General features: G+C 45.5%; 1 protein-coding gene across 2 annotated transcripts; it reads right to left on the bottom strand.

The window, feature by feature from the left end:
- Positions 1–657: 657 nt before the first annotated feature.
- Positions 658–23057, bottom strand: LOC103632806 (uncharacterized). 2 transcript variants are annotated; one of them, XM_008654538.3, is made up of 12 exons: positions 22111–23057; positions 19765–20041; positions 19310–19495; positions 18962–19114; positions 17247–17669; positions 14406–16475; positions 4975–5147; positions 4713–4868; positions 2991–3225; positions 2580–2887; positions 1477–2076; positions 658–1394 (listed from the first exon to the last, which is right to left on the bottom strand). In XM_008654538.3, the coding sequence occupies exons 1-11, from the start codon at positions 22863–22865 to the stop codon at positions 1785–1787; spliced, it is 5028 nt and encodes a 1675-aa protein (XP_008652760.2). In that variant the 5' UTR covers positions 22866–23057; the 3' UTR covers positions 658–1394; positions 1477–1784. The 2 variants fall into 2 exon arrangements, with proteins under 2 accessions (XP_008652760.2, XP_020396848.1); XM_020541259.3 differs by lacking the exon at positions 22111–23057 and adding an exon at positions 21793–22085 and having other exon boundaries at positions 694–1394.
- Positions 23058–23154: the final 97 nt, after the last annotated feature.

The following is a 23154-nucleotide window of genomic DNA, read 5'->3' as shown; positions in this document are numbered from 1 at the left end:
AGGTCCATCAAAACTCACATGACCAGCACAACTTGGAGAATCTAGAGCTTCAATAGGCCTTCGAGAACCAATACCTAGATGGGGATAGTGAATAGTGATGATGATTATTGTATATGTATTCTGTATGGCTGTATAGTACTCAATAAAACACTGAACAGAGAACTAAATATTATTTCTAAGCTATTTGTAATATTTTTTCTTTCTAACCAAAGGTTTTTAATGTGCATCCACAAAACATCTTAGTTTTATTTGGGTCATATATTCTATACTTTTTGTTTATCTATTGCTATTCTATGTATATGGGACCAGTCTGGCACATTAAGACATTTTAGGCTATTTCGGCCGGTCTGGTACATATAACTAATTGTGGATCATGATGTGGGCCGATGATTGGGCACACGTGCTGGTACGGCACGATCCATAATTAAATATGTGCTTTTGTGGACCGTGCCTTTGTGGACCGTACTTTTGTTGACATGTGCCGTGCCAGGCTGGCCCACGTGTACATGTATACGTCCCACCACGCCCTAGCTGTGGGCCAGAGAGTTTTGGCCCGTCCAAGTGGCCGTGCGATTGCTGGCTGCATGCCCACGCATTGACGCAACTGCCGGCTTGCGAAAAAATCCGTGTCAAAACCTTTGTAGAGCAGCTCTCAAATAAAAAAATAAGCAATTATTATTGTATAATTGCAGATAAAAATTAAAGCAAATACCTTATACCTGTAAAGTTCATGTAAATTCATAATTCTTGGCAATATTACAGAATTTACAGTTTTTTCTCGAACACTACAGAATTTACAGTTGCCCGGCCGAATCAGAACTCAGATGAGCACTACGAAGTCCGAACAGAGGTTATACAGGAATACAGGATTATGCTGACGCGGAAGACATGACTTTCAGAATGAAAACCTAGCCAAAAGCATTGAAGGTTTACTGCCTGGCGATTTTCCTTGTAAACCTTAGTAGATTCAGCTGTACACTTGGACTAATTACAGCTATACAGTAACAATAATAGAACCGGGGGGAGGACGAGACATCACCTGATCAGTTAGCATTGTTCTTGCACTGTAACTACTTTATATACAGTGTATGTGGGCAAAATTTGCTACCTCGAAATTTGGGTGTGCCTGTGTTCAAAGACATGAACAAAAGCACGGTATGTGGTCGAAGTCAATCGATAATTCGGTATGAAGAAATCCTAGATGATGCCCCCTTTGGAATGCGGGGATTTTTTTTCAGTTTCCTGCATTTTTTCTGTGAGAATGGACTGATTCCTGTGAAATTCCTGTATATTCCTCTAGAATTCCTGCATTTCAGAGGAAGCCTAATATCAGGGGCAAACTCTTATCATCTACTAGTTCCTCTTCCTAGGCATATCATCTGTTCCTCCGCCACCTGCATTCGTAGTAATAGTAAAAGGAGTTAGAAATTTGTAGGATGGTAAAAATGAAACTTCAACCGTGTCTGTAGAACAGACCTTACAACGTAGGGAAGAAACCATCCCCCATTTCGATAATCCAGTATAGAGTAGTATACACACTTGCCTAAGTACAAATGACCTGGATACTCTAGTTATAGATCCAAAAGCCATTCCAATCAGCAGTACCCTCAGTCAGATGAGCAAGAAGCTAACCGAGCACATACTCTTTGCTGCCAGCAAGTTGCAGGGCATTGCATTTTAACATGTATGGTAGGAAAAACCCTTCATTGCTCGCAGCATACGCATGGTGATTAGTCCTTGTTGGAAGCTCACTCCAGCATTATGTTTTACTCTTCTGAGCCTCATCACACAGATGTATCCTTCTGAACAGGCTTTTGAGGGAAGAAAAAGATAGCAAGCAAGGAGCAGATACTTAAGCCGATAACACCATCAAAAGGATGCAGATGGTAAGTGCTAATCATCCAAAACGGTGTTTCAGGTTTGGATGTTAAAACACCACTGCTTTGTATTAAATAACTGGCAGTCATGATTCCAGAACGTAGGCCAATGGGTGCAGCAAGCTTTCCTTGTGTCCTCTGCCTAAGCCCAAAAAGTACCAGAGAAAGTAGCAAGAAACCTGGTACTGAGGGTAGTGACCTGCCATCCAATTGTATGTTACATTGTTACCAATTTGCAAATGTTTTGCCACATTAAAACATGTTTTAATACAAAAAAACATGGATAAAATCATACATACGCATTACAAACTGAATAATTCATATCTTGTGAAGCTTTTGCGCAACTAGTTAGTTCAATGATTTGATATATCATGATTGGTTTTATAGTACCATAAGGTATGCACAGATAAAATAAAGTTCATTGCATCCACCATCCCCCTATTTTTATCCCTCCTCACCCATCACCTGCAGTCTCAATGATAGACTGTAACCCCTCCCAAGTCCCAAATCAGACTCAGACTCGACACTGCAATAATTATATCTCCCAAGTCTAGTGATGGTTGACTTGCCATTTACCAGCAGTTGCATGAAATATGTACATATTAATAAAGCCTTGCTTGGCTCCACTCTAATCCACCCCAATCCACATGTATTGGGTCGAAGTGCAGCTGAACAAGTGGTGGTGGGACAGAATTGACATACCGATGAATTAGAGAAAACACAAGTCCAGATATCAGAATGGCATTGTAGTAACCAAGATCAACTGCAATTTCCTCTGGAAGCCATGATCTGAAAACCATTTCTTCCACAACAGCAATGCTAGTTGCTGTGGCAAGCCCTCGAAGAGCTAGCAGAAACACATTACTAGAAGACTTGAGAAGATCAAGGGGTCTAGCTAAAGATGAAGAGAACCCTGTCCGAAACGCTGCAAAACCGAGTAGAATGCTTATCGAGTGCACCAACCCTACGACCGTTACGCCTCCAACCAAACCTTGAAAAAACTCTCGCAGCTGCAATAAAACATCAAATTTTACATACTATATACATAAACCAGCACACTCCAGTTCTCTGAGAAATATCAAGTATGGTGGCTATGAGATTGTAAGTTTATACCCTAGACGCCGACCAAATATTCATCCCATATTGCTCAACTGGATCCTCATAGCCACGTATCCTTTTGCCCCACAGCATGACAAGTATCATTATAGAAATGTACAATCCAACAATGCAAGCATATCCGATAATCCCCGTTGAAGCACTTATTGTCCAACTTTGAACAAGCGTTGGCAGTAGAGGAATCACAACAGGGGACCATAGGATGAGAACCATTAAAGAAAATCCCATAATCCTATAACACAAAGAAAGAACAGTTTAAAGACAGACTAAGAAAAGAATGTAAACAACAAAAGGTAATAACATGTCTACGATGGTGAAATTTCAACGGACTGATCCATGGAAGGGCAAACCTTGTACACACGATACTTACAAGGAGAAATCTAAGGGCATGTTTGGATCACCGCCGCTGGCCCCACACCGCGCCACACTTCGCGCGCCGCAGTTGTGGCGGCCGAATCGGCCGCCGCACCTTAGGCGGGGTGTGGCTGGAGGTCAGCGTCCAAACAGGCCCTAAATCCACCAAAACTGGCTCAAGTAACTACTACTACTACAGTATCACTCAATAATAAACCGCTGAGTGATACCAACTCAAATGCTCCATGTAGCTTAAAAAGATGTAAGGCCCTAACTGTTTATGCACAAAAGTGAAATTAATGGTCATGAAGCCACTTTCTTAGAAAAGAAACTGCGAAGGTACAAAAAATGTGCCTGTTGTGCAATGACCCAAAAAGAAAGGTTAAAATGAAGAAAAAAAGAACGACAACATCTTGGAGGTGGAACTACTACGGAAAAAGAAGAAATGAAAATAGAAAAATCAAATCAAAATTCAAGCTAGTGCCTGAAACAGAAGAGTAGGGCCACAACATCTGGCATTTTGAGATGACTATTCAAGCATCTTTATAATTTGGGGCAATTACGATTATACCCTTCTCCGACCTTTGCAATTGTGATTTTACCCATCGTTTTTTTATTTTTTTAATCACCAATTCTGGTTTTCACTACCGGTGTTAAGGGAGAGGGGATTTTACCCATCGTTTCTTTATTTTTTAATCACCAATTCCAGTTTTCACTACCGGTGTTAAGGGAGAGGGGCAAACGGCAACTTCGTTTTCAAAACAGAGGGGTAAAATCACAAAGTTGAAAAACGAGAGGTAAAATCACAATTGCAAGGTCGGAGAAGGGTATAATCACAATTCCCTCTCATAATTTTGGCTTGGTTAAGTTGCTGGCTATTAAAGTGGAACAGCACAGTCTGTAGTTGGTCATCTCTAGTTGTATGTCCCTTTTGGACATGAAAAATGAAACTGAAGAATAAAAGAGTCAATATGGTTTTGGTAAAAATACTATTTTTCAAGGAACTAAAGAGAGAAAATAAAAATAAAAGTAGAAAAAATAAATACAATAATTCCAATGAAATGTAACAACATCTATTGGAAAGAGATGAATGATTGAATTTCTTGATCCATTAAAAAGAGGTATAGGTTTCAAAACATCAGTCATCCCAGTCAGAGTTCTCAAGGGGAACACCCAAAAGGCACTGATTATGTGCCATCACCTTCACGCATAAACATCTAAGAACTGAAAATAGAACGCAAAGTATAAAAAATAAAAACAGCACATTAAAATATATGATAAAAACCATCTAATGAGGACACACCAATTAAGTTCTTGTTTTCCATTTAATTGATGTTCTCTTGTGCACAAGAACATAAGACTAACCTCTGAAATAAGGGCCGCTCACTGATACGTAAGAATGAGATAAGCCTATCAGTTAAGCTCATAGCACCACGAATTCCGCCCCAGAGTAGAGCAATTTTTCCAATGAACCTCAAAAACCCACCCTTTTGTCCGAGTTCAGCTAGAACTGCAACAAGCCTGCTTGCAGAAAGTCAGAACATGATAAACATTTTCACACAAAAAAGGAAAAAAAAAGAAAAAGAAGTAAAGACAAAGGAACACAACAATAGCAATATTAACAGACCTTTCATGATCAACCTCACCATCACCCTTTGTGGGAACTACAGGTCCTGCCACAGACATGGCTTTCTCAGCAAAACTGCTCATCAAACTGTTCTGGCTCTTTTCCTGTGCAGTTTCCTCATGTTTGGCACCTTCTATCTCAACAAAATCCTTGCAATTTTCATCCTTATTTTGCTGAAATATGAAAGTTAAATGTTTTATAAAAGAATGTCCTGATAGGAAGAAATAAAAAGATTTAAGGCAAATTTTGCTATGAATATCAAACAACATGGTATTTGCTAGTTCCCACTGCAAATGCTAAAATTTTCCTTGTATCATTATCAAATCATGGTCATTTCCCTGGCACACCGCAATGATTGTTTTGTCTTTTTTTTATGAACCATCTTTCTCTCTCTTTTCACACGCAGCTGCCGCTTGACTTGTCACCTTCACCCCCCCCAGAAAAAGGGGAAAAATCAACTAAATTGAGGACCACCATGACCATGAGCACCTGCGCCCCATTTGCTCACCTCTCCTGCTCAATGTCGCGCTGCTGCCACATGTACCAAACCCCAAAGAGTAGGGGCGCCACTGCTCGCACAATCCATCTGTGTGTTGGTATAATAGTCAAGGGTATTAGTATTATCTCCTTGTCTGAGGTTTTCCTCCTGTGCCCCTTGTGTACTCTATATATACTCCTTATTGGGCCTCAATAGATCATCCAGTTGAGTCTCTATTCGTAACATGGTATCGAAGATCTAGGTTTTTGATCTAGCCACTGTTAGGGTTTCGGGGCTAGTCCCTATGTAATTACTTGCATACGCTCAGTGTAATGGGCTTGGCCCAATTACTCAGTATATATATATTTCTCTCTCCCCACTCCCTCCGGCGCTACCTCCCTCCCCCTCTCCCTCGCGCTGGCCGTCGGCGCAGGCTCTCGGCGTCGGCGCGGGCTCCCGGCCTGGCGCGACCCTCCCCCTCTCCCTCGAGCTAGCCGCCGACCTAGCCCAGCACCCCGACGGCTCCACTGCCATGGCCCTAGCCACAAGCGCCGCTGCCGCCGCCGTCGCGCCGTCCACCGCCCACTCATAAATGTTGTGCTGAATTTCTGTTAACATGTTCTCTTTTCTTCAGATTAGGCTAAAGAAGAAGCTGGGCTTTTTATGGACTGCAACAACCCTAAATGTTTTCTATATTTTTCTTGAACTTAGTGGTTCATTGTAAGCACATTAAGCTGGTTTCTATGTTTTCTATATTTTTTATGAACTGCAACAGCTGAATAAAAAAGGATTTCTTGAATTTTATTACGAGTTGCATCCAACACCTGTTTGTTTGTACAGGTTACATTACGAGCTACATCCAGCGAGCTGTTTTTAGTCGTCATGCAGTGTATAGCAGTACATGTTATATTTGTTTGAGAGCAAGCCCATGGATTTGTACAGATTCAATTAGCTAGTGGTGGTCGTTTGCTTGCTTGTGAGGGCCCTTGGATTGGCCCACGGATTTTGAAAGGATCGGAGCAGATTAGGATGTCGAGGCTTTAAAGAATGGATCGGATTGAGCTGCATCAATTCAGGTTGGATTCAAGTAGGGCTGAATCGACTCCTTAATCTTTAGGATCGGAGTGGGGTTAGGGCCCGATTATGACCCATTACCAGGCCTAGCCGCCACCCTCCTCTCCGCCACTCCACTCCCTAACATGGGCACTACCTTGCACAACGCTGGCATCGCAAACGCACTCGACCTTGACACCCCAGCCTCGCCCAGCACGGGCGCAGCCACTGCGTCCGCCCTGGCAACTGCACTGTGCGCGGCCCCTAGCCCTCCAACGGACATCTACTTCCTCTACAAACAGCACGGCCCCCGTGTGTACTGGGCCTCGGAATCCACTACGCGCGCAAACATTCGCCGCTGCCAACTCTTCGCGTCCGGCGTGGATGTTGACTTCGGGCAAGGTCAAGTCATGGGATCTATCTAGCTCATAAAGTGCCAGTGCCATTGAAGACTTGGCTATCAGTTGTATTGGACCCATGACCAAACAACTGCTGCCCCCCCCGTGGGAGTCCAGGTCGTGTCTCAGTCCCAGTGTGGCTGATCATCCAAAAAGACCAGCTAAGCATCATTGGCTCGCCCGCACAGCCACACGCCGCCTCTTCTCTGTGTCCAGTGCCCGGGCTCTTTGCCCTACCAGCGCGCTCGGTTGCTCGGGGGCCCTAGCCACCAGTGCGCCCGACACCCTCGCGCCTGCTTCCTTGACGCTCGTCCTTTGCCATGTCATGCTCCATGTGCCTCCCTATCATGTGCGTGTCTCCCTTCACGACGGTCAGCTTCTCTGAGGCACATTCGTGGCCTTTAATCAGGTCATGAACCCTGTTCTCTGTCACTGCGTCGCGCTCTACCACTCTCCGAACTCCATCCACCCTCAAGAGGGCCGCCACGCTACTGGACCATTTCTGTTCCGCGGTTCTGAGATTGTCTCCATGACGCTCGAGGTCCCATCGTCTCCACCACCCATGCGCGATGTCAGCATGCTTGCCACTGGAGGCCCCAGCATCCCTCTGGTGGCTCTCTCCTTGTTCCCCATGTCATCGCCACCTACTCCTACTAAAATCGACTGACTTGCTAACTCCGGCGTCTCGTATCACATCACTCCTGACCCGAGTGTTGTTTCTTTACCCCATTCCCATAGCTCCACCTTCCCTTCTTCCATCATTGTTGGTAATGGATCGACTCTGCTTGTCATCTCAGTAGGTGACACGGTCTTTCCTGGTCCTTTGAACCTCAACAACATTCTTGTTGCCCCCAATATCATCCAGATTCTTCTCTCGGTCCGTCGCTTCACCACTGACAACCATTGTTCTATGGAGTTCGATCCTTAGGAACTCACCGGAACTCACCATACAGGATCTTACCACTCGTGTTGTGGTCGCTCGATGCGACAGCTCCGACCGCCTATATCCCATTCGCTTCCTTGCCCCACCTTCCTCCGCCCATGTTGACACACCCTACGCCCTCGCCTCCGCTGCCTCTGCCTCCACTTGGCACCGTTGTCTTGGCCACCCCGACCACGATGTCATCTCCAGCCTCTTGGCCACCTCGGCCATCAGTGGCGGAGGACAGAAACGATTTAAGGTATGGCAAAGACTACCAAAGATTTCTAACCAAATTAGCTTCTACATGTATAGCATATTATAATCATCACCTATTGTATAAATAAAAGCATTTAAAATAAATATAAAGATACTAGTAAAGCCAATCAGCTAAGCGGTTGATAACACACTTCAATTGTGCCTAGGGGAGTAAAAGTTTGCAGCTCCACCATTGCCAGCAAAAAGATTAGAGGTGTGACCATCCTATCAGACCAAAAAGTTCGTAAATCTGCAATCAACCACCACCATTTATTTACCAGAGTATATTAAACTACCAAAGCACACATGCTAATTGATTTATAACAAAATTTGCATCTACAAAATTACAATGTGCACCTCTTGTTTTGGTACTGACATTGTCTTATCCGTTTGGATACATCCTTGATCCTTAAACAATCTATGGTCACTATGATTCATCTTAAATTAATCAAACAAACTAAGAAATTAATTAGTATCCAAGTATCAAATGACTAGGAAAAAGTAATTAACTTTGGCTTCTTTTGTAGACACTCGGGTTATAGCAATTGACACTCAGGTCAAGAACCGTTCAGGGATATAGGAGACACTGCTGCCCGGCTGCCATTGACATGGACTTGACGATGACGCTACGACTCGTGCTCGGTAGTCACGCATGCTAGGCATTTGTGGTCACAGTTCCGTGAGAGATGGGAAGACAACTGAGCGAGACACTGAACCCAATGGAATGGAACACAAAACAGCGATTCGGTGAAGTCAAAATTCAAAAGTCAAAACGTCCTAGTATTCAGGGGCGGGCCCATATAGAAGTTAGGGTATTCAATCGAATACCCATTATTTTCTGGCAACAAAATTTATGTATATGTATACATATTATGTTTATACACTCAAATATTGTAAAAATATAAAATAACACGGTTTTACGGGCTTACAGATATTTGTCCAAACTTCGCTTTTCGTTGGTGAGAGGGAAATAGGGTTTAACCTTTTCCCATAAATAATTTTGGTGGTTGATAGCCCAACACAAATAATGGGACTAACTAGTTTGCTCTAGAATATATGTTCAACAGGTGCATAAAGGTTCAACACAAACCAATAAAAGATTGAAGAAAGGGTTCAAAAACAAAGGAGCAAAAAAACCGAGTGTGCCCTGGTCTGGCGCACCGGACTGTCCGGTGCACCAGGTTCGTACCAGAGTGAACTAGCCACTCTCGGGTTTCTCAGAGCGCGCTCCGCTATAATTCACCAGACCGTCCGGTGTGCCACCGGACTGTCCGGTGCACCAGCGGAGCAACGGCTGCTTCGCGCAACGGTCGCCTGCAAAAGCTGAAGATTTAGAGGAACAATGCGCGGCAGAGCAGAGCCACCCGTCAGAGGCGCACCGGACACTGAACAGTGCCTGTCCGGTGCGGCACCGGACTGTCTGGTGCCACTAGAGGACAAAGCCTCCAACGGTCAGAAGCTCCCGAACCCTAACGGTTGGGTGTCGTGGCTGGCGCACCGGACTGTCCGGTGCGCCCATCGACAGCAACCTGCCCCAACGGTCCTTTGGTGGTTGAGGGCTATAAATACCCCCCCAACCACCACCACTCCAAGCATCCAAGTTTCCAGCACTTCACATTCAATACAAGAGCTAGTGCATTCACTCCTAGACACAAATCAAAAGAATCAAAGCCTCTGCAAGTGCCAAATCCACTCCAACCACTTAGTAACTTGAGAGAGTGTTTTGTTCGTGTTCTTTACGCTCTTGTTTCTTGGATCGCTTTCTTCCTTCCTCATTCTTGTTCTCAAGTGACTTGTAATCAAGGCAAGAGACACCAAGTGTGTGGTGGTCTTTGCGGGGTCTAAGTGACCTGTTTGATTAAGGAGAAAGCTCACTTGGTCTAGGTGACCGTTTGAGAGAGGGAAAGGGTTGAAAAAGACCCGGTCTTTGTGACCACCTCAACGGGGAATAGGTTCTTTAGAACCGAACCTCGGTAAAACAAATCACCATGTTCATCCGCTTTATTTTCTTGGTTGATTTGTTTCCCCTCTCTTTCGGACTCGGATTCATTTCTAACGTTAATCCGGCTTGTAGTGTGTGCTTAAGTTTATAAATTTCAGATTCCGCCTATCCACCCCCCCTCTAGGCGACTTTCAGTTCGCCTTTTTCATTTCCCTACCGTGCGACTAGGGATAACAATTGTGCGGTTAGGACACGGGTATTGGTCTTCCTGCTGCTATTAGTAGGGTCTAGGCTAGGTTCCAATCTGATCTAGTGTTTTGGCTTGCCCTCTGGCATTGTACTTTGGTCCTCTTGGACCTTTTTCCTCTCTTAATATAATGATGTGCAGTTCTCCTGCGCGTTCGAGAAAAAAAAGGACACGAGTATATGGTTTACAAATTCATAACTACGAGATAAAATTAAATCCATACTTGTACCCATATACGTTTGTAGGTATAGATCTGTACTAATGTCAGATACACATCAGGTAACAGGTATGGATACTGTATATCCATACCCACGAAAAATTTACCATAGATACTTTATTATATTCATATTCATACCCGTGGATAATAAATTATATTATATTGTGTTCGGTGGATAATTATCTGTTTCCCATGGATAACAAATTTATGCTGTAAAAAAATGTGCGTACTAAAATTCCGAATACCCATCGTCAAAATCCTAGGCCCGCCACTGCTAGTATTGTCTCATAGATGACCGACCCTACTCACGTGGAAGGCTTTTAGTCCAACACTCCAGCTAGATAGCAAGTAGGTTGTAGACCACGTACCAAGTAAAGGGCCAAAAGGCACATACATATAGTGTAGCAGCTCTAGAGGTCTGATAATGGTTCGTAAGAGGAGTTCTGGTTCTTCCTCTAATCGTCAATACTGAGTTTCTTGCGCAGAACTTCATTTCATTCAATATGCTTGTTATATAGAGTGCTTTAGGGGTAAACATCGCTAGAAATTTAAGGTATGTCAAGCGCCATACCTTGCCATGCTGAGAACTCTGCCCCTGCCAGCAGGTGTGCCTTCACATGCACACCCCACGGAAGCCCCACCTCACTGCTCTCAAGTGGATCCTTCGCTACCATCGTGGCTCCCTCGACTTCGGCCTCCTTCTTCGGCCCTCTACAACTTCTGAGCTGGTGGTCTGCACCGATGCCATTTGGGTTGGCTGCGCTGACACACGCCGGTCCACATCCGTCTATGTTGTGTTCCTGTGCGCCATCCTTATCTCCTAGTCCTCAAAGCGGCAATCCATCGTCTCCCACTCCAGCGCTGAGGCCGAGTATCACGGTGTGGCCAATGGCGTGACCTAGACTTCCTGGCTTCGTAAGCTTCTTCATGAGCTTCACAGCCCCCTCAAGCGCTCCACTCTCGTCTATTGCGACAACGTCAACACGGTCTACCTCTCCACCAATCCCCTGCAGCATCAGCGCACGGAGCACGTCGAGATCGACCTACACTTCATCCGCGAGCGTGTCGCTATCGACGATGCTTGCGTTCTCCGCGTCCCGACCACTTCACAGTTCACCGACATCTTCACCAAGAGGCTTCCCTCCATTTTCACCGAGTTCCGGTCCAATCTCAACATCTGTACAGGATGGTGTTGTGACTGGCGGGGGATGTCAGCGTAACTTTAGTGTTACCGTGTGTACCTCTTTTGTAATGGGCCTTGGTCCACCTAATACTCCTATATCAATACACTCCCAACCCTGATTAAGGTTAGTGTTTGTGCTCTCCAACAAGGAGCCATTCTAGCCTCACCGCTAAGGAGCACGAGGATCCAGGAGTAGACAGAAGTGGCCGACATGAAGTTGGACAGATGATACAAGATGCAACGGATGAGGGCGTGCAATGGGCGGTGCAGGCACTGGAATACCAAGGGTTCATGAGTGTAAATGATGGTGGCGAGGGCAAGGTCCATGGCGTGCAGGTAGCGAACTTGCCGCACCCACCTTGCCCTTCACGAATAGGGGTTGACTCGGCACTGAGAACATCAGGAGAGGACGAAGAATTGAAATGTGGACCGTGAGGGCAAAAAGGACATTTTTGAACCGTCTCTCCCGAAATCTTAGAAAAGAATGAATTAATCATTCTGGTGTCCTACGACAAATGGCTGGATGTGATGTAGTCAATACCATGTTTGTTCGACAGTAAAATTTGCCTAATGAAAAATGTACCACTCCTCTAATGTAGTATATCAAGGAAAAAGAGCTATGCAGGTCTATAAGAATGAAAACCACTACTTGATACTTCACTAAACTTTCAGTTCAACAAGAAAAAACTAGGCAGTGATTGTAGAATAGTGAAGTGGATGATCTATTGCATAGAGAAGGGGTTACAATATATAGACTCAACCCTAACCCTAATGGGCCGGCAGCCCAAGTGCCCAACAGTGGTGCCGGCCCACACACACTCACACACACAGTCTAACATCCCCCCCCCCCGCAGTCACAACAGGGGCACCACACACGATGAGACTGGAGTAGAGGCCGAAGGTAGGAGCCGACGGGTTGAAATCCCCCCGCAGTTGCAGCACCGTGATGGTGTGAATGTTGCGGCTGGAGTAGAGACCGGTGTGTGCTCCATGAAGATGATAGCCCCTAGATGCCGAGGTAGCCGAAGTTGAGGTGGTCGCGGTCGGGAGGCGCGCAGCAGAAGCCTGTTCTTCGGGAGGGGTCGACGTTCGAGCATCAACGGTCAGCAGGGCGACACAACAAAAGGGCAGCAGCAGGCCGACCCTCCTGCTTCTTCGAACGGGCGGATGTCAAGGAGCCCCACCAGGGAGGCCGACAGCAGCGCACGCGTCTGCGCCGGTCATGGTGTCCGCGCCCGCGGCAGAATAGAAGGGGAAACGGTAGATCCGGCCGGGAAGTCGACGACAGCGACGAATCCAGCCAAAGGGACAGCGGATCGAGCCAGGAGGATCGCAGCAACGGGGATCCGGTCGGGAAGGCCGCGGCAGCGACGGATCCAACGAAAGCGATGAAGGAGGGGTGGGCGGCGGGGTGGGTCCAGCCGGGCAGGGGCCTGCGCCGGACCTGGCAAGGGGTGTTGACGGCACCAGTGACGGGAGAAGCTCGAAGTGGGAGGCGCTGCTGGGGCGTCAGCGCGAGCAATTAGGAGGTGGCTAGCGCAATGAAAAGGGGCTGCAAAGCGGAGGAGCGGCCTGCTGGCCGGTCGGCGGCGGAAGGAGAGGGTGCCGCTGCCAGGGGCGCCTGCTGTGGCGGCGACGAGGTCGCCCGCCCCCACTGCAGCAGCAGCAAGGCCGAGGAGCGAGCCCGGCGACGGATCTAGGCCCGCGAGCAATGTCGTGGCCAGATCTGGGCAGACGCCGGGGTGTAGGGGGAGAGGCGGCCGGAGATGGCGGCTGGGCTTAGGGCGAGCCCGAGCGGGACCCTGGCGGCTTGAGCGCCTGCACTGGGGAAGATGGCCGCATGGAGAGGCTGCCGAGCAGTGGGAGAGGAAGAGAGAGGGGAAGGCGTCGCGCCCCGGAGGGTGGACCAATCACGCGTCCTGGGCGTAGAAGTTGATGACCTCCTTGAGGTCGAGGTGCAGGATCTGGGAGACGGAGCGGGCGTCGCAGGCGAGCCAGAGGATGTGCTCGAAGAGGATGGCGTCGACGTCCACGAAGATGGCGCCGCCCCCGGCTCTGCGCGCCGCCGTCTCCAGGAGACGCCGGAGCGGGTAGGAGGCGAGCACGAGGCGGTCCACTGCGAACGCCCGCCGCTCCTTCTCGACCACGAGAGGGGAAGGCGCCGCGCCCCGGATGCAGGAGCAGGAGCAAGGGACGTGAGCCCGAGCGGCCGACGATGGGGAGCACGAGCAGCGGCGGCTGGGATGTGGGCTGGCGTGGCTAGCACAGCTGGGAAGGGATCCACCCCGGGAGGGAAGGATGAGCCTCTCAGGGCAGCGGCTGGACCTAGGGCAGGCGGCTGTAGGGGTTGGAGGCGGGAGATGGCGGCTCGGATGTGGGAGGAAGAAACCCTAATTTGATACCATGTAGAATAGTGAAGTGGGTGATCTATTGCATAGAGAAGGGGTTACAATATATAGACTCAACCCTAACCCTAATGGGCCGGCAGTCCAACAGTGGTGCCGGCCCACACAGTCTAACAGAGATCATCATCCATGTTTTGTGTGCTAAATAAATCAAATACTGAAAAGAAAATCATGAAATATGTTTTATTAAGCTCATCCAGCTAACCTTAAACATGGCGAGAGGAATTTGGGAACAAATGTAGTAATATAATATAGAATATAGAGTAACAGACTAACAGGTCCAAAGGAAATCATAGACAAGAAAATAAAGTTGGGATATTAGTTTACTTACTTGATGTGCTACCAAAGCAGAAGCACCTAGGGCAGCCGTCACAGCCCCGACCATCATATCTTGACCCTGTGACTTCGTCATATCCTGCTGGTTCTCCCCACTGGTTTTTTCAATATTATTATCGTTTGTATTTGCTTTTCCACTATCCTGAACATTCTCTTTGCTGCTGTCCTGAACAATAACTTCCTCACCAAAAATATCTGACTTCATAGTGGCTATCATATGGTCACCATGCTTAGAGACACCAACATGGAAGTAATTTCTCAAACATGCCAAAGTTACACCAACTATGACACCGACAGGAAGAATATTCCTCAGATGCTGAGATTGCTGAACTGCAGTCGACACAGCTTCAACAACATTTTTTCCATGTGTTGAACCAAACTTGATAGTTGTTGGACTTCTTTGCACATGTATGGCTGAATACAACTCACAGTCAAGGACAACAGTTTTAGAAACTTCAGCAGCAATCTGTTCTACATCATTTGCAAGACTCCTTTCAAGTTGCTTAGTATCTGTTATCCCTATTTTGCGACCAACTTCAATTTTAAGGGCACTTGATAGTTCATCTCTAACAAAGTGTGTAAGTGCCTCGTTCAAATCATTACCAGGTTTTGACCTGGTTGCTACTGTATTATTCCATTTATTGGACTTGTATGCGATGTCTGGATTTTTTCCTGGTATAAAGTAGGGTGGCTCAATAGCATTGTCCATCTTAGATGACTCTTGTGAGGATTCAAAATTGTCATTTTGCACATTGCCCATCTGTTCTTCAATTTTCCATTTACCCTCTTGTGGATCAAGGAAAAGATCAGTTGCTGAATTAGACTCTGGTGATTTGAGTTGCAATTCTGTGTAAAGAAATTCACGAAGATACATTGCATATTGCGCCTTCAAGTAAGAGTTGACAGCTATATCTAATAAATAGTCAGGCAAGCCACTGACTCGCTCGATACCATCAGCACCCACATGATCACCAACTTTGTTTCCTCGGTAATATCTCATTTTTCCTCTACCATATGAAACAATGCTTAAATTGGGATTTTCCTCACCAAAAGCACAATCATATTTGGACATGATTGAATCAGTTTTTCCAGGACTGCTACCTTCTGGTTGTTTAGATGAGTGGTTTATATCTTCTCCACTTGACACATTCTCTGTATTCTCTTTCACATGAGATTCTGTCTCATCCACGGAAGTGATACCATCATTTCCATCAGCACTTTCACCATTCTCAGAGTCCTGTTGTTTCTCAAACTGATCAATCATATTTTCAAGAACTCCAAAAACACTGTTGACAGCCATTTGAGTCGAGTCATCAAACCCAGTTAATGCATCTAATGCCTGGGTCACAGTAATGGGGGAAGGTTTTGATTCTTCTGTTTTAGAGACTTGTGTGCTTTGATCATTCACATTATGAGCAGTCTTATCTTCACCTGTGCGACTTGTGTCACCTTCCTTTTCTGTTGTTGTGTTAGATTGTAGATTCTGGTCTGTTGTAGCATCTGCTGATTGCTCCCTTTCTTTAGAAGGCCCATTACAGTTGGCCACTGACTGATCATCAGAAACTTGCTTTGGAGTCATTTCATTGTCCTGTTCTGTTATATGCTGCCCTTCACTGCTATCATTGGTTCCATAATTAGCTTTATCTGATTTATAAGGCTGTTCAGTTCCAATTTCTGTCGCTGTTCCAACAGGTTCAGAAGTTTGAGAAGGCTTTCCCTGTGACGATTCGATGCTTTCTCCAGGTTTATCATCATTTGTCATATTAATGTCTTTCAGATCCCCCTCAAAAGCGGTTGCAGAAATCCTGTTCTGATCAACCATTTTGGTATCCTTAAGCCCGCTTTCATGATCTGAATCTTTGAGCTTTTCCTGGGCCAATGTCTTGGTAGTGGTTGGTCTTACATTGTTCCAGCCAAGTCGATTCAATGCACCTAAACTGAAAGTTTCTCGTTTGGAATGTAAAATTTCAGTTACAGAAGCTGTAAGTTTTCCGCGCACGTCTTCAGGTACAGCTTCTTCTAGAGCCTTCACAAGAGTCTCCCCTTGCTCCACAGCTACCAGAACCTTATAACAAGAAACAAAAATATAACTTGTAAGCAGCTTGACATACATGTTCTATAGTACCCAAAGTTCCTGACTTCAGCAAAATAGCACCAAAAGGTTTTGGTACACTTTAATAGCACCCAAAAGTTTCCAATGTTCAGATTTCTAGCGCACCTAGCTTTTTCCATCCACTGCAGTTATCCATGATGAAAATACCACAAGGCTAATTCCAACAAGGCATTGCTTGTTATCAACGCCTCTCCGTCTCATGCCTGATTGAACAGTGTACATACTGCAAGAGCTTGTAGCCATCGTCACCGACAAACCAATCAGACAATTGCTCTGTGGACCATAGGACCTGCTGCATGACAGGGAGGGAGGAAGACAACGGAGGCAGTGTGACTTGCTCTGCAGGCCACACTACCTGCTGGGCGCATGGGCAGGCAGTGCCACCCCAGCAGAAGGCCACCAGGGACCCACCAACGAGAAAGCAAGCCACTGGGTCACCGACAGGAGGTCGGCACATTTGGGCCTGGGCGCCTGGCACGTAAGAGCTGCTCAGTCACCTTTGTCTCATTGTCTGTGAGCAGACATGAGCAGAGCGAGAAATAAGAAAAATAGCAGTAGCCAAAAAGGATCATGGGTACTTCTGGTACTTCTCATTCTCATTGTGAAAAACGCTACTAGTAGTTGACAAAATGCTAGAAAAAGTTAACATTTTACTGCTAGTTTGCTTAAGTCAGGAACTTTTGATGCTGTAGAACCAATTTTGCCAATTTAATGTCTGCATACCTTCTTCTTCTGATCATCATTGAGAGTGCCAGGCATTGTAGCATCTAGCATATTCATCACAAGACTTGCTGATTGTAGTGCCTGACCTTTCTCAACATCTTCAGAACTCTCTTCTAACTCTTCTTCCAGATCTTTGTCTACAGTTCCTATGTCACCATTATTATTCAACTGCCCATTTTCTTTGTTTTGAGCACCAGAGTACTTATTTGCAGAATCAACTAGCAGTCCATTTATTCCATGTGCAACATTATTATACAAAATAAGCTCAGAATGTTGACGAAAACTATTTCCTTTTGGAGATTTCCTTTGATTCACTTGAGGTTCAACAAATGCTAGACCTTTGGACGGGTTAATTGTGATGTCCACATCTTTGATAAGTGGATGGCGACCCTTCAGAAGAGCAAACTCAACTGCTGATAACCACTGCATATAATAAATCCAAATAAAAAGTCATAATGGAAGAAGCAATTAAATCCATGGGAAACTGCAACTAACAACGTTGAGTATATTTGCTTACAATGGTCATGTATGATATAACATCTAACAGAGCAAAAAAAGGGGGGGGAGTGGATTTAGCGCCCTCCCTATCTGCACCATTGGAGTAACCAGTCAGAAATTACCCCAATGGAGAGTAACGGCAGCCAACGTTTGAAGGGGCCAGTAAAAAAGCGGATTTATGTGTTTATGCTGCAGTCCAGACTCCAGACTGCTATTGTATCATATTTTTCCTGGTTTTGGCTGAAGCTATATGGATTTCATTCTTCTCCATTCAACAATTGCTGATTACATAACTTGTGTATGGCCAATTCCATGCTATAGTATCATAAATTTTCAGTTGCAGACAATGCATGGATTCCATTTTTCTGACCAAAGTTCTATCTGCTATAAATTTGAATCATGGCTTAGTTTGCTGACTTCATAAAGAAACACACAAACTGATGAACTGATCCAACCAGCTTTTGAAGAGTCTGCTATGGATAGGAAAGTTTAAGAGCAATATAAGATGCAAGTTCCTCCTCGGACAGGTATAAGGCACATATAATTTCATTAGGCAAAATAACATGGGAACCATCAAGTGAAGTTTAGTAATGCATCATGCGAAGCACAAATTGGAACACAATACAATGTTGTATTGCACAAAAACCAGGTATACATCAGCTGCATTCTGGAAGACCAATCTGCCACACAATACTATATGCTATCACAGCAAAATCCAGTATATGACCAAATGTTATCTGCTTTAAATATTTTTCACCACAACAACGTTAGGCTGGCTTCAGTTAAATCAGATGATGCCAAACGCATGTAAAGGTGCAGATAGCAAGGGGCCAGCCCCCCTGGGCACCCTACTATTTTCGAAAAAAAGTTTGAGGCCGTAGGTGTATATCAATTTTCTGTATGCTACTAGTTCTTGAACAAAATATCTATTTTTAGAAGGAATACTTCTACAAATTAGTTACTGGTGTTTATGTGAAGAAATCTTGTTAAGAAAATGAAAATATAAATGTCTCATGCTTGAAGTGGTATAAAGAATGTTTCCATCGGAGTCCTAGAGCAATGTTATCAAGTTGTCCAACTAATCACGATTAGTCATGATTAGCCAGGCTGATCGGTACCATGGCGCTTAGGCGGGCTGATCAGTGCCATGGTGACTGGGATCGGTTAGACGATTTGATACCATTGTCCTAGAGAAAATAAATACCACAATATTTTACCTCTAAGGCAAGGTTCTGGCACCATAACACACTGTATCTCTGAAACATGGACATAGTGGAGTGTACACAAGAACAAAAGAGAAGGCTTGTGAAAGGATTTTCTGATATTGAACTGCGGGGCACTGCAAGAAGCGGCACAGTCCCATCATCACTCTGCAGTACCACATATATGCAAATTAGATAATAGAAAGATGATGTTCAAAATGCATGCACTAATTTCAGAATGATGTTAATGCTAATTAATTTTTTATATCCAGACAATGGGATTATTACAGTAATACAGTATGCAAATAACAAGTTAGCTAAGCTCTAGTATTTCTTATATAGTTATATTGTTGAAAGATATACCTGTATAAAAAGTAGAGGTATTCTAACATGGGCAACTGACAGCCTTGTACTAATTTCAGCATAGAAGTCATGAAGAGTATCGAACCCATGTGAAACCATGGATATAGCAACATCGAAGTCACGCAAACAACTGGCTGATAAAGCCTTTTGAACATTGAAACCTTTAGCTTTACCTTGAAAGAGTTCCTGCAAGAATACATCATCAGCTGTTTCGCAATGCATTTACAGGGAAAAGGCTAAAAATACTTGTGGCAATACCATGAATTATAATGATCACAGGAGCAACTGGTTGGTAGAGTAGCTCAACTTATACAGCTTACATCCTAAACTTAAGTGAGCACTGCCACGCTAGTACGGCTACTTCCTACAATGACCTAGTGCTAATTTTGTGGACTGATCTATGCACATGCGGACATGGGGTTACGGGTTTTCTAAGAGAGCAGTGGGAACCAAACCTTATTAGAACGCAAAATATCAACCAGGCCAGCTGTGAGCTTTTCATCAAGAGTTATATGATGAGGAAATGATCTCGTTGCTTCTTCTATATCAAAAGGGTTGTCAATACAAACAGCAGCAGTAAGAGGAGTCGACTCTCCAACTTCCACGAGGTACTTTGTAAGCATATTTGCCCCATAGCCCCATCCAACACCCATTAGTGTTGTCCAAGGTCTCTTGCTGTTTATAAACTGTACCACTGTGCAGATATCATCACTGTCAGCTGCTGTAAATAACCTACATAAGCAGCTAGTTTAGAAGCCCCACAATTTCGAACACATATCCATCATTGCCACATCTTAAAACTTATGTCCAAACATCAAAAGGTACATAAATGCAACGAAGTACTCCATAGGTTCCAAATTAAAGGTCACTTTAGTTTTGTCCTATGTCAAACTTCTCTTTGTCCAAGTTCATAGAAAGATGCATCAAAATCTACAAATCAAACGTGTTTCACTAAATCCTCCATGCATATGTTTGGTAGTTGGTATCAGGGGCGGGCCTCATTAAATTCAAGGGTATTCAAATGAATACCCATTATTTTTGGCAAAAGAACTTCAATATATATACATGCATATAGTAATAGAAAATGAATCAAATAAATAAAGGAATTCTTTTAATTTGGACCTAAATAATTCCTTCCTACTTCTCGTACCTAACTAACCTAATAGTTTGTCGTGGACCATGAGGCCCATCGGAGCGACAAAGCCCACCTCAGCACCTCACGGCAAAAAAAAAAATCTCCAAACCCTATTGTAGTCGCACCATGGCAGAGCCATCAGATGCGCCAGCCACCAAGTCGTGGTCACGTCTTGCAGCCCCATGTGCCATGGAGACACCAGCACCTCCGTTGCGCCATTGTGGCTCCGCAGTGCAGCTAGGTACCTAGATTTGACCGGCTAACTGTCATTGCGTTGCATCTAGCCTCGTTGTTGCGTCGTCCGTCGTCCGAGGCTTCAATCCACCGTAGTTAGGGCATCACCGCAGGACAGACAACCAGGGGGCAAGGTCCCATCGTGCCGATGTCCAAGCCCACCTAGCCTGTGCCCACCCGACCTTGACCTCCCCTGCTTTGCTGCTTGCAGTACTAGGCTGTAGGTGGGGCATTAGCGATTGGAAAATGCCAAAGAGGACAAGCAGCCAGCCAGCAACCGAGCAACAACAAACAGATGCATTTTGATTTAAAACTTTTGAAATAGTTTCATGAAATTTGAGTTTAGTGGACTAGTTATTGAATCAGTTATGACCATAGCGTGTGTGCTTAATTATAGGTTATACATATATATAATTAATTATATATATCGATAGACATTTTTTAATCAACCAAAAAAATTATCTTATAAAAAATTTCGAATACCCACCCTCTAAATCCTGGGCCCGACATTGGTTGGTATTGCATTTATTTGAACTTGTAGGTGTTAATATATTTTTCTAAAATTTTGTTAAAGTTAGAAAAGTTTGACTTAGGAAAAAGCTAAATTGACCTATAATTTGGAACCGAGAGAGTAAACAATAAGATGGGTGCATTAATGCAACAGTTTTGAAGTGCATGACTGACAATAATGGATCCATGGTGTTCCCGTGTAAAAAATTCCAGTGTCAGAAACATGCATAATGATTAGTCGGTAGAATAACAAAAGGCTAACACTTGTGGTTGACGACATTATCTGAACTAGTCATGGTACTCCATTGACATCAATTTGTACAGTGTTTTTTCCAATTACTTTTTGTTACATTACAGTAATCACAATTGCTAGGTTGAACAAGCATTATTTCGTCTGAACTTTATTTAAGACGTCTTCAGAATAGACAGAAGTTATAATATAATAGCATATATGTGGCATAGTTAGTTGAAAGTTTAAAACTGACCATATATATCAGTAATGACTGGCATGAGGGCAAACAATCACAATTCTGGTAATATAAATCAAACAATGAACACATATTGAGATGTTAAAGTGAATTCATATACATCAAGCAGTGAGCACCTAAAAGTGACTGCAGATTTCTAGTTCTGGTAAGGAGCTCCTTGAGATAGATAAAATTTACGCTTAATGCCCTCAAGTTAAGTAGGGCAACAAATAAGCATCCCCAATGAGCAGAAGACTGAAGGGCAGGCCTAGTGCACTGGTGTGAGTTGTCTGGGTCACTAGGTCGCAGGCTAGAAGCAGTCGCTCCACGTTTACGGAGGAAAAACTTGCCTCCGTTTTTCCTTTCCAGATTTCACTCATGCGAGAGTCGTCTCGACTAGATCTGCCTTTTTTTAATAAGCAGAAGACATTTTTAAATAAGCAGAAGACTTTCACCTTGGGGTAGTGACCGGGGAGCCGCCGCACCCTCTGGGGTTCATTACAATAGGAAAGTACCCGTTGTTCAGTGCATCTAACACGAACACCTTAATGTTCCTCTCCATGCTCCCCTCGTGCGTACCAGGCACCATAAGCACCGTGGAATCCAGTCCATGCTCTTTGTCCAAGTACAAATTATCAGGCCAATCGAGCGCGATCACCCCACCGTCCTCCAGGGCGATGCAAATCCTCTGGTAAGAGATATCATAGGCACCGTCCCCGCCGCGCACCACGGGGATGCAGCCCCTGCTCAGATTCACGTAGTGCCGCTCCTCGGTGAGGAGGCGCTCGTTGACGCCGTCGAGCCCGTCCTCGAAAGACACGGACGGGCAACGCAGCAGCACGCAGCGGTTGAATGGCGCCGGGCTGGTGAAGAGAACCCACTCGCCCGCGACATCCCCGCACGCGTTGTAGTCCTCGGATTCCTGGGGCGGCGGCGGGAGGCTGGTCTGGGACGAGGAGGACCAGGAGGAGAAAGAGGTGGCGACCGCGGCCGCAGCCGCGAGCGCCGCGGGACCTACGAGCGCGAGGGAGGAGGGGAGGTTGGCGATGAGGTCTGAGAGAGAGGCGCGGGGGGCTAGGCGGTACGGGCGGTGGTGGTGGCGCCGCCTCCGCTGGTTCCTCCGGAGGACGAAGGATGGGGTTGTGGTTGGTGCGACGCCGCCCCGGCGAGGGAGATGCGACGGAGCAGGGGGATGGAAGGAGAGATGCATCAGCGGCGGCTGTAGCGAGATGCCACGGTGTAATCCTTGGGGGCGGGAACGCGAGTGGCGGCGAGGGAAGTGGTGGTGTGGTGGAGGAAAACGCGGAGGGGATCGGGGAACCGGGAAAAAGAGGAAACGCGACGTTGACGGGGACGAACGAAGGCTCGCGGCTTTTCGAGCGTAAAGCTCCCGCAGTTCGTTGCTGTGGCTGTGTGGCATATGCCGGGCCCACGGATCCGTCAGCTACCTGTGGGGCACGACGTTGCGTAAATGCGTAGAATGCCGACTCCAATGGAAG

Source organism: Zea mays, chromosome 7, assembly GCF_902167145.1.
Source record: "Zea mays cultivar B73 chromosome 7, Zm-B73-REFERENCE-NAM-5.0, whole genome shotgun sequence".
NCBI classification, from domain to species: domain Eukaryota; kingdom Viridiplantae; phylum Streptophyta; class Magnoliopsida; order Poales; family Poaceae; genus Zea; species Zea mays.
Note: the sequence above shows the minus strand (reverse complement) of the source record. Positions and strands in the feature narration are given on the sequence as shown.